Raw genomic sequence first — 12,339 nt, forward strand, 5'->3', positions numbered from 1 at the left:
CCACAGAGATAACACGGACATAAACAAACAAGATAGCTGCTTCTGCATCCAGTGCTCAAAGAATATCACAGACATTTGCAGAGCTTTTTTGAGATGTTATAGTAATAAAATTATGACTTGGATCGCATTATTGAGGAGTTTGGTGATAAAAACGAGTGATCAGGAGATGATTTAACGGTACGCACTACTATGAAGAGGTATGTGAAAAATACAGTGAACAAGGAGTGGGGTGGGGCTGGAGATGCAGTACTGAGTGTCCTGTTGATATGCAGTGCCTTTTAAACCTGTTTTACTGTGAATAAAATTACTTTTAAACAGCGCGTGTGAAAATAAATTGGACCTGACACGCCTGAGACGCGCTGAATAAATGGACCGCAAAGGGTTAACATTACAATGAGTAACTTTGTATATGAAAAATATAGAACATATAAAACTGAATCTCAGTGCAAGCAAATATAAATAGAATAATGTTAGAATATATTATCAGATAATATGTCTTGATTTGGTTTTGCACAAGTAGCACAGCTACAAGTGCATTACCAGCCCAAAACCAACCTGAGTGAGATTCAGTTGATACATTATTCTATTTATATTGTATTACCTTGCACTGAGATTCAGCTATTTTCTGATTCAATAAATTAATTCATGTGTATCTGGGGACCATTATGTTTTCTATTTATAGTATAGAATATATTATTATATATTCATGTTTCATTTCCAGTTTCTTATCTACCAATACAATGAATTAGAAAAAAACATATGTTAAATCTGGTTCTGGACACAGCAAGCTGTAGAAATTTGAAACACTAAAAAAGGGATCTATTAAAATGACAGTAACTACACTTTTGAATCCATTTCACAGGTTCATAAAACTCTACTCTGGATACATGCATTTGGTCACATATAAACCACATAATATTTTGCTTCCTTGAAATCAAACAATTATTACAAAATAATAATAATAATATGGTTCCAATATACCTTTTCCAGTTGACTATGGACATGCTGTACAATGAGATCCAGGGCTACAAAGTTTTCCCCTCCTGAAATATTAAGGTAGAATTTATTTGAAGTCAAATAACATTTTGGCTATTAAATTCTTCAGTGCACAACTTTCAGCTGCCACTGGTGCCAGTGACAGGAAAAATTATGGCAGGACAGGATTTATATCAGGATAAAGAGGAACACGTCAAGTATCAGTATAACTGACGAAATTAAAATGATAATCCAACTGTTCAGTGTCTATTAAGAATCATTCTGACTCAAACCACCGCCACTCCATTTATCCTTCACGTCTACTTTATGATCTTTACTGAATGGGCAATGGGTGATGAACTTGACCTACTAGGAGTTATGGCTATAACATAACGCACCTTTCATAACATTGTTTATCTGGGGGATATAGAATCGATTTATGAGTTCCAAGAAAAGGATGATTTGCTGCAGAAGTGCCACTAGAGTTCAGTATAACCTAAGAAAATTCCTGGCTCAAGTCTTTTAAAAGAAGATTTCCCACAGAAAGAAAATTCAGATCCAGGTGTCTATGGCCTGGTCCTCAGGATTTGGCAACGATGAAACCTACATTGCCAGAAGTGAGATGAGGTGATTTAAGGTACAGATGTCTCTTACCACGGGGTACCACAATATCAGCCACCTGCATGGTCGGTTCAATGTACTGCTCGAAGGCCGGCTTCACAAACTTGTTGTACTGCTTGATGACCCCCGTGATGTCTCGACCTCTGTTGGTGATGTCCCTCTTCAAACGACGGACTAGCCGGATGTCAGAATCAGTGTCCACAAAAACTTTCATATCTAGAAGCTTAAAAAAAAAAAAAAGATAGTTCTGCACTCTTCCTGTTAGGAGCAGCTTTGTGCAGCCACTGATCAGACAGCATCTCCAACAGTAAAACAAACCCTGACTTACACACATCATGCTGGAATGCTGACAGATGAAGTATGCCCAGCTCCTTCCCACGCAATGTCATAACTAATGACATTACGGTTAACAGGCTATCTAATGAGCCAGAGACAAGTTTGTAATACACTAACCTGCACACTTATCACAAAAAGAACTTTCCAAATCATCTGTCAACACTGACAAAAAACTATTTTCTGCCAGTGTTATTACTACTAATTAGCCAAAAAGAAAATTTGAATTCCGAGTCTTGACCAACAGCATTTATTAACTTAATTATTGCGGTTGTACCAGGGTCTTTTAAGGTACAGAATAGTATGTGAGGCGTACAAATACATATTTTGTCCATTATAATATACAGATATTGGCAAAAAAAAAAAATTGAATGTAACAGGTTTCAAAATATAATGATGATATTTATGATGGACAGTACAATAAAGCCGGTTTAACAATTGACTTCCCCAAACAAGACTGTCATTTTGCAAACAGATCCCTGTACATTTAAAACTGACCACCTTTCTCAGAAAACTGCACAGCAAGCAGACTTGTCACACGGCTGCTCTGTCCTCAGTGAAGGATCGGCTTTGTAAACACCAAGCCTGGCCTTGAGCTGTACAGAGGCTCTACATTACCCACAAAACCTGTGAAAGCCATTTTGAAGCTGTGGGGCAGTTTGTCAATTGTAACTCCTGAGCCATAGCAAAATGTTGTAATCTGCGACTTAAATTTTTGCCCTGCAGGTTATTGACGAGGGCACAGATGGGTTAAGCAAAGACAGGAGCTGGTTTATCACCTTCCAAAAAAACATTTATAAATCCAAGCGTATGGCAAGCAGCTGAGCTGAACTGTAGTGCTGAATGCTGCGACAGGGCTGGAGTGGGGGCCCAACAAGTCCAGACAGCCACACCTTTGGTCCAGTAGGAAAAAGAATCGATGGCCTGGACAGTGGGAACATACATCATACCTGCAAATAGTGTTAATGCACCTACAGAGTATGTGCCCAAAGAGCTACCAAATCCTTCAAAAAGTTGATTCCACCTTGATGAGCATACCTGCCAACCCAGGATGTTATAAATTTGCTAATTGAAATTTACTGGGTGACCACAAATGTACTAGATGACTGGGTACATTTGCGAGAGGGAACTAAATGACTAATAACAGGTCGCTTTGGCCACAGAGGTTTGAAGGAAATTCACCAAATGTGAAGCCAATTATCTCTAACCACCTTTAATCAGGGGTGGACAAAGTTGGCCCTTCCACTCCTGGTCTTTGTTCCAACCATGTTCTAAATTGTTTAATTAAAGCCAATTAAACCTCCATCCACACCCTGAAGTAGTTAATTTTATCATTTCACCTGTTGTACCTGAAATGGAACGGCCCTCCAGGGCTGAGATTGGACAGCCTTGTCTTTAACGCTTCACAAAATACATGAAACACTGTGATCAATGTGCATAATTCACTATAACAGATACTATATGTTTGATTAAAATCAAAAGAGGTTCTTGGAAATTGGTTGAAAAATGGAAAAAACAGTTGGAAACCAGATAATATGAATGATACCTAGGTGAGAGAATTATTTAATTTTGTACACCCTATTTATTCTCCCTGCAAGTGGCCAAAGTCCAAATTTAACTTAGAAAACAAACCATCACTGCTCTGATAATCAACTATATCCCTCACACTCGCACACAAGTTCTCTTTTCTGATTCCCTTCCACATAACTCTCTCGATTACAGCTCCAATACACTAGAATTGTTTTTGGATGCTAAAAAAATCTGATATCGGAACCATAAAATAAAAATAAGAGCTTTTTTTTTCTCTCCTAATTTAGAATCACTGTACCACTTCATTAATCTCATTATATTCCATCTCAGTAGACTGGCAGCACTATTAATCACCCTTGCCTGTAAAGGGCGCGGGCACATCTTGTGGTAATGACGAATGCAGCCAGATGTAGCGCCAAGCTTCACTCCTTGACAACACCATAATCACAAAACAAATGGGTCGGAGCCTGCTCTTTTGTTTTGTAGTTCTCTGAAGGAATGCCGGGAGAGGGATAACAAAAGGTTAAACACAAATGTGTATTTGTTTTCTACCAGGACACATTAAAAGGTTCAGTTGTCTACCATAGTGTCTGAAAGCTAAAGTTGGGTTATTTTAACTAATCCTTGTGGCCATTATCTGCCAGGTTAGTATCATTGCAGGATCAAACCCACAATGCAATAGTGCTCTCTCCTGGAAAAGACTCTACTGAGAACTACCCACAGGATGTTGACGTTAACTTAAATCAGCTACATTTTGAGGGGGGTTGATTCACTTTATCATTTAAATGCCAATGGAACAAGTGGAATAAACCTTTAATAGCCAGCTCATCTCACGTCCTTCCTGTAGATTACAAAGTTTTTAGACTTTATTTTCAATTTATCCTGCCATCACACTGGTGGCAGGCATATGGACCCTAGGTCACCTTACACTGTGTGTTTGAAGCTTACCTGCTGCACAGCAAGTGTCATGGCAGGATTAATTACCTCTGCTTTAGTCGAAGAGAGTTTCAGGAGTTGTGACATATGTACGGTAGGTCCATAAAGGCATACCTACTGCACATATCTATAAAGTTCCTTATCTCCCATACATCTCCTGTTGTCTGGATGAGAGATTACCTATAGCTGTACAAATAGTCATACCGATTGCAGTGCTAGACTGCTACATAGAGTTATCTTTTTTTAGAACACTATACAGGTCTGCAGTGTTGACAGTTAGGAACTGATAAACTCATTGGAACTCAATGTAGGTTCCGTTCCAAGCTTGTATTTTGCTCTGAGACACTGCGAGTATATGAATAGCTTTTAGTTTCAGTGCAACGATTGTTCTGACAAAGAAAAATGCAGCCAAGTAAAGAACCACATCAAAAAGCAATCTGAAACCTCCTCCAGTAAAACCAGCAAATTGAGATCCTTACCTTCAAGAGCTCCTTGTTGGCAAACGCCAGGATCCCTTCGAATATCACTACATTAGCTCCATAGATGGTTTTCTGAACAAAAGAAGAAAAAAACACAAATAATTGGTGATGAATGCTGCATACTTATTGAAAACAGAGAAAGCCAGCATATTCTATACATACAGACCTTTGAGACTTTAGATCAAATACTCCAATGTTTGCACTTCCAAAGATGCTTTAAAAACAGTTCCAAATCCATGTATTTGCCAATTCCGAACCTAAACAAGAGCATTTCTAACTGTCCAACAAATTTAGTTTAATCTTGTACCTAGATTTCTTTTTTCTTTAACATAGACACCAGGCAGGTTTAATCTTGTAAGAATACAATTCTCTTAACAGATGAAAATCTGAAGCAGTAATGAGAACCTGGGTTAAACCTGGCTTTATCTCACCATGGAAACACAACTGAACTTCAACCAGTCACCCAGTGGTCATCCAGTACTCCAATACAAATAATGACTAGATGCATTTTCTATCACTATTATGACTGCAAAGTCAACCTTGAAGAAAGGTGCTTCATCAATACAGCACTTCCCTGGGAGACTGGTCTAGTGTATCTAGCAGCACAACAAGCTTGCTGTCAGAAGCAGTGCATATTGTTTGTCTGCATGCCTCTGCAACAAAATCTTTCCACAAATCCAATGTTATCTCTCTACAGTTGATTTACTCCTTTAAAATTAAGCCATTTGTTCCATGTAATTACAAGCTGCTGCGGTTATCAGATACTTTGGGAAGCTCCTACTTAATGCCAAAACAAAGTCAATGTACCAGGTAACTCCCTCATTATCTGTGACAGTGTAGTATCAGTTAATTCCTGAGCTGGGTTAGTCAATGGCCTATTACTTTCAGTATCCTGTCAGCAGCTTTTTGCTATCAAGATCTGCTTGCACAATTAAAACAAAAAGTATTTATTCTTTTCTTGCAACTTTCAATATAAGCACTTCATCACATTTAGAAAAGTAGGTGACAAGAATATTTTGCAGGGAATTCTTTTTACTGCAGTACATCCAAAAGTTCAAATCACTGAATCCTTCAGTATACAATAGTTATGAAAAATAAACGTAACAAACATGATTCAAACGCGTTAAAGAGAAGTCATTATCAATGACTTTAAAAACACGCATGACACTGATAAATATTTTGTCAAAATATATATGTGATCTATTCTCATCACTGGATACTCCACAAACTGGAACATGCTCAGTAAAAGTCACAATTCCACACAATAAAGCATGATTGATTAGTACACTCTAGTTCTGCAAGTGGAACAGCTGGCAGCTCTCAAAATGGATGTCATATGTTTTTCAATGAACCAAGCCACAATATAATTTAGTGTGGCTCACAGGTTCACGCAGCAATTCTACATTCAGTGCTATAGTACACAGTACAGTAAAAAAATTCTACGGTATTCGGGACTTCCCTTGAAGTGACTTTGGACTGCTATGACCTGCCTATACAAAATGCATGACCATAACCAATAGTAACAGGTTATTGAACTGAATGTAGTTTTTAATAATCTGGAGAGACACATTACACTGTAACGGATACATAAGGCATGCATGTAACCCGCAGTTTGGAATATATTTTAAAGTTTATTCTACCTATTATGCATGAGTATTGCTTTTAATATTCTTAAGACACTTGGGGGGGTGCATTATGAACTTGTTAATCATAATATTATAAATCTCAGAATATTTCACAATTCATATACTTTGTCAATACATGTATCAGAGTTGGGGTCAATTTTTTCAATTCCAATTCCATTTCCAATCCCAGTTCCCTTTTATACAATTCCAATTCCTATTCTGTTTTTCAAGACCTTACAAGTTTTTAATTCCACACATGAAATTACATGCCATCTATAGAAAATACTAATAAATGAGAGGGTGTTGTAAACACTGAAAACAAAAAACAACATTTAAATTTGGGGCTTTGTTACACTTCAGATACCAACTTGGGTTTATTAGGTTGTGTCTCTAAGGAGATAACTTGGACATTTCAAAATAGTTTGTTGTGTTAAAGTAGCTTTTCTTTGTAGTTTGAAGTAATAATAAAAGACAACACAGATGAATACTGTAATAAATATCCCTGATTTCAGGGCGTATCCTCACCCATTCCTTCCGCCGGCTATGAGTGGTGAAGTCATACACTGGGACCTTGATGCTCTTCCCTTTCTTTAGCTTCCTCAGCACAGTGACAAGCAGCTCAAAGTCAAAGGCATCTGGATGGTCAAAGTTGTACTCATTCTTAGCTGCCAACTCCTGTTCCTCTTTACTGAGAACCTGCGGAGCGGATATCAAGAGGGTTAATGCACACTAGCCTAAAACCAGCCTTATGCAACATCACCATTAACAGATATTTCAATGGGCGTTCCCCATGTACTGCATATATCCTATATTACTGTGTTCATACATACAAAGTATACAGACCCACCTCATATACTGTAATGGGCTTGCACCAGTATGAATGGAATAAAGATGCATACTAGAAGAGGGTATATAATGAATCGATAAAAAAAGTACAAACAAGGCACTATATTTATCATTTTACAGAAGGCACGGAATCTGTCCTGATACAGTAATAAACCTTCAGTTTATATTGATCATATACTAATGCTCATTTTAATGACAAGAGCATCAGGGTGTCACTCGTTATAAATAAAACACTGGCAGAGGGCAAGACATAGGCAGTCTGGACCCCAGAGGGGTCTCCATGTGATAGAGGGCAGTATGGATCAAATTACAATAGATGAACACAAGTAGTATTCCCCAGGGATCTTTCGATACTGGATACAAAACCATTTATGTGGCCACGTAGTTTATAGTGCAATACAGTTGGATGACCGTTTCATTTTTTTTTTCAGATAAGAATCAGTAAATAAATCATAATTCTGTCATGTTTTGAGAAGTGCTTAAGGTGCAAGGAGTTGAAATAGGATTTTGTATCCTACAAGTAGACTCTCCTTAACATTTTTTGGTGTTCTGGATGTTTTTTTAAATATGCATTTATTTATTTATTCTGGAAAACATGCAATTTACTATCAGAGTAATTAGAGTCAAGTATATAAACATTTCAGCCAAGTTCACTATAAAGTCCAATCGTGACCAAATCTTTCATTTCTCTTTAACCCTTTGCGGTCCATTGTCGGACTGGGTCCGACATTGCAATTATTCCTCTCAGGTCCTTTGTCGGACTGGGTCCGACATCATTATAGCAATGCAAAAAACGGGTTTCTAGTCGTTTTTTCTCCGGAAAAAGCCGAGAAAACCATTCAATTGCCGAGTGGGAGCGACAGGAGCCGAAACAAGTCGTATCTCATGAATAGGCATACATGGTATCAGGTATCAGATAACGGGGCGGTCATAGTAAACAAGCTGGCTGAGTGCGTCAGCGCACAGAGACTATCATGGACATTTGCAGAGCTTTTTTCAGATGTTATAGTAATAAAATAATGAATTTGATCGCATTATTGAGGAGTTTGGTGATAAAACGAGTGATCCGGAGATGATTGATCGGTATGTACGACTATTATTTTTATTATTATTTATTTCTTACATAGATGAAAGCGATAGCGAACGAAAGGGTGTGGTGGGGCTGGAGAAGCCTAGTGAGTGCTTTGTTGATATGCAGGGCCATTTAAACCCGTTTGACTGTGGAAAAAAATACATTTTAAACAGCGCGTCTAAAATTAACTGCGCGTGTGAAAATAAATTGGACCTGACGCGCCTGACGCGCACTTAATAAATGGACTGCAAAGGGTTAAAGGGTATAAGAGCCTTGTGGCAATTCATTGCTCCATCTCAACCCTGTCAGTACAGCTCACCTTGTAAAACGAGTCCATGGAGAGGAGCACCACCCAGGGCACATCCAGAGCCTCAATGATTTTATTTGCCACCGTGGTCTTTCCTGAGGCACTGCCCCCACAGAGACCTGCAAGGAGCAAACACACATACAGAATCAGCAATAGGTGATCAAAACTAGAACCAGCTGTTTCCCCCAGAATAACAAGAATTTCAATTTTAACAAGTTAAGATATTGGCCTTCCCCTGCAGTGCCTGATATAAATCCAGCCAGGTAAGTGCACCAAGCCAGCTGCGTTCTGAAGTAAAGCAAGTGAAGTATTTGACTAAGCTGTGATTTAAACCCAGAACCATATTACTTTAGTCCAGTGGTCAAGCCCACAACAACTCAAACTGGTGTTCTTATTTTTATAGAAAGCATGTCAGTTTATAAGGGGAAGAAGCTGGTTCTCTCTCAGGAAATTTGTTGAAGGGGTGGAGACAATTCAGATCTCCAGGTGAACAAAGAAATAAAGTGTATTACCTGAAAGTACCCAAGACTAGTACCAGATATCATGCTTTAAAATTAAAATGTTTGAGCAGACAACGCAGGTTTCTTTTAAAAACGGCACATTTCAGACCTGAATAGCGAAAGGAAATGATTTTTCATATTCTTCAACAGCATTTTCTATTTATTTGTTTTTACTTATCTTTTCCTCAGGCTGATTATCTAACTGAAACATGCTTTATGTACATGTTCATGTCTTTGACCTTTGAAACAAGTTCATTATTCCACCTCAAGGGTTTTTGACAATCTTGAGAAATCTCAAGTGTACAAAACAGGTCACATGGATAGGGTTTATAGGAATAATCAGCTGGGGAACCACCAAGTGTGAAATTGTAACCCATCAGCTCTGCTCACTGGATGGTAACAGGCTGCGTGGTAATGATACTGGACGTGGTCCCTGTGGTCCCCTACACATTAACAGACTCCTTAATCTACACTATTTGAAACAAAGGCCTACTGCTTCGTGCTTTACAAAGCTAATTTCATTTACATAACTGGTGCATATAATGCACTCCGAAGAGCCGAAGCAGAAAGTGCTACAGAATTAGCAGAGAACTTCACCGAACATTTTTCATAGAATTTGGGAAATGTTGTACTACTGGTTTGTTTCTGTCTGTAACATTGTTGTCTACAGCTCCTTATTAGGCAATGTTTTGATAATTTCATACTTCATGTTAAATTCATTTTTTTTGTACAGAAATTAAGGATTTAAGGTACTGGTATACAAAGACTTAACCACAAAAATGGTAACCACAATCCTATCCCCCAATTAAAAAAAAATTAAGTAAAACACAACTGTACCAATAACAAAAGCTTCCTTAAACGTGGTCCCAGTCACGTTGTACCAGGGTGGTCTACCAGCAGTGTAGATGGTCCTCTTGTTGGTCCTGAGCAGAGGCGGTTCAGTCTTGCTCTGGCTGGTTGTTCGTTTCCGTGGAGACAGTGAGGGGGTCAGGGGACATCTTGGGAACAGGCTGTCTAAGGAATCCTCTCCACTGCCACTGAAAGAGGTAAAAACAGGGGCTGAGATGAAGGCAGCCATATAGAATAAACTCATATGTAGTTTGTTAAATACAGAACTTGAACCACCAACATCTGCCGACAACAACATTTTGAACAGTCTATACAAACTTACTAAAAACAGATGGGGCTTGATGGCCAATCTTGTCATAAAAGTTATAGTTTTGGTAACTGATTTTATCTGTAAAAAAATAAATAATTAAAAATCGTACTAAGACATGCATTCTGGACTACACTTAGATTCAAATAAATAAGTAGATGTCTATTGTACTGAATGATGCATTGGAAAGCCCTATGGGTCTTGCAATTCTTGCAAACTAACAGTTAAAACATACACTGCTGAATAGCTGTTAAACAGTGAATTCAATTATTGTTGTATTCTTGGTAAGGTGTAACCTCACAGCTGTAGTTAAACAATCACTATGAATCAGATGGCAGTGTCACCCTATATTATTATTACAAGGAAACACCTTAGCCAAGCTGTTTCCCTACTTAAAATGTTCTTCCCCTGCAGGACTGGGTATGGTTCATTCACATACCTTAAAACACTCAAATCACAGGATATACAGCAATACTAAAAATACACAGTATAACAAAGTTAAGGTCATTCTCATCTCGCTGCTATGGTTATTTGGGGCATTTGAAATAATTTGTGGAAGGCTGAAGACGGTCTCAAACAGACTAAATTTGATCATTCAATGAATAAAAGCAGCAGGGATTTTTGGGAATGAGCGATAACCATCGTGAAACTGAACAAACAAGTGCAAGGAGGAGGAAGTTAGAAGTTACATTCTGATCACATCTTGATGGTACTACTGTTATCTTGTGAGATGAGATAAAACACCAGTGTAAGCAGGTGTGGAATGGATTTCAGATACAGTATAGTATGGTTGCATGCCATGATGGAGACTTCAGGGTCTGCTTTTGTTTTTTGCTCGTTATAAAAGCTTCACATATCACATCCCACACAGTTTCAAACCTGCCAGGAGCAAATGAACTGCCAATTGCTTGGACACGGCTGTGTAAAATCATAATCAGGGACAGCATTATTAAATGTCAAAAACAAATTGTTTTGGTGAAAAAGGTTCACTCTACACATGTCACTAGACCAAAATAGCTTGGACTAAAAACTAGTATTTTGGTATAGCAGGGCCAAGATCCCAGACAGGGCCGCAGCCAGGAATTTTGGGGCCCAGGACAAGTCCTTTGAAAAGGGCCCCCCTCTTAATCCAGCGAGCGCATATTGACAGGATTTGCCCTGTAAACTCCCTTCTAGTTTGTTTCCATGTTAAGAAAACCTCCACTGAAGAATATATAGGTTCAGCTTGGTTAAAATACAGTAAGCCTATTTGAAGAATACATTCCCTAATGATTTATATATACTGTAAACATTCATCATATGTTCCATTATATACAGATATGGCCAAAAGTTTTGCATCACTAAAATTTTAGGACTGAGACATAATTAAAACTATAAATAGCTACATGAACATAATTTTGATATTTTATTTAACATCACGTAATCAAAGAAACTACAAAATGATATTGCAAAAGTTTACCAGAAACCATAAAGTAGTACATTATTTCATGTTAGATTTCAAATTGTCACATTTAAGCGGTATGTAATTCAATGTTACTATTCAGCAGATTTCATTTTGCTTTATGAAGCAAAATGTGTTAATTCTATAGGATGATGCAACACTTTTGGCCATAGCTGTAGACTCACAATTAAAATATATGACCCTCATACACCATATGCAAAATGTCCCCCATAATAATAGCCTGTGTAAAAATAGGCAAAAACTAAAATTAATGGGTTTTTTTCTGCAGATCTACATCAGAAGCCTAAATGTCTCCTGTTACAGCAATTACTAGTTATTCTAACAAACACAAATCCTGCTGTCCCAGAAAAGTTCTGCGTTGTTTATTAATCTTAGCATGTACATTCACCGTGAGTTTGTTTTAACCATCAATGAATATCTCACGACTAGAAATCACTCAAGAATATAAGTCAAGTTGAAGAACTTCACTGCAGCTGGATGATGTTTTTGTGAAGAAT

The 12,339-nt window shown here is 37.9% G+C and overlaps 1 protein-coding gene across 2 annotated transcripts in view; it reads right to left on the reverse strand.

Moving 5' to 3' along the window:
* si:ch211-243j20.2 (uridine-cytidine kinase-like 1) overlaps window positions 1-12,339 on the reverse strand; it is a 31,389-nt gene that overhangs the window by 15,146 nt on the left and 3,904 nt on the right. For both annotated transcript variants that reach the window (XM_034004369.3, XM_034004370.3), the window contains exons 2-7: window positions 10,062-10,261; window positions 8,737-8,843; window positions 7,025-7,195; window positions 4,875-4,946; window positions 1,630-1,819; window positions 982-1,043 (exon numbers count right to left, since the gene is read on the reverse strand). In XM_034004369.3, the coding sequence (XP_033860260.1) occupies window positions 982-1,043; window positions 1,630-1,819; window positions 4,875-4,946; window positions 7,025-7,195; window positions 8,737-8,843; window positions 10,062-10,261 (802 nt within the window). The remainder of the gene's footprint in view (window positions 1-981; window positions 1,044-1,629; window positions 1,820-4,874; window positions 4,947-7,024; window positions 7,196-8,736; window positions 8,844-10,061; window positions 10,262-12,339) is intronic.

Source organism: Acipenser ruthenus, chromosome 5 (genome assembly GCF_902713425.1).
Source record: "Acipenser ruthenus chromosome 5, fAciRut3.2 maternal haplotype, whole genome shotgun sequence".
In the NCBI taxonomy this organism is placed as follows: domain Eukaryota; kingdom Metazoa; phylum Chordata; class Actinopteri; order Acipenseriformes; family Acipenseridae; genus Acipenser; species Acipenser ruthenus.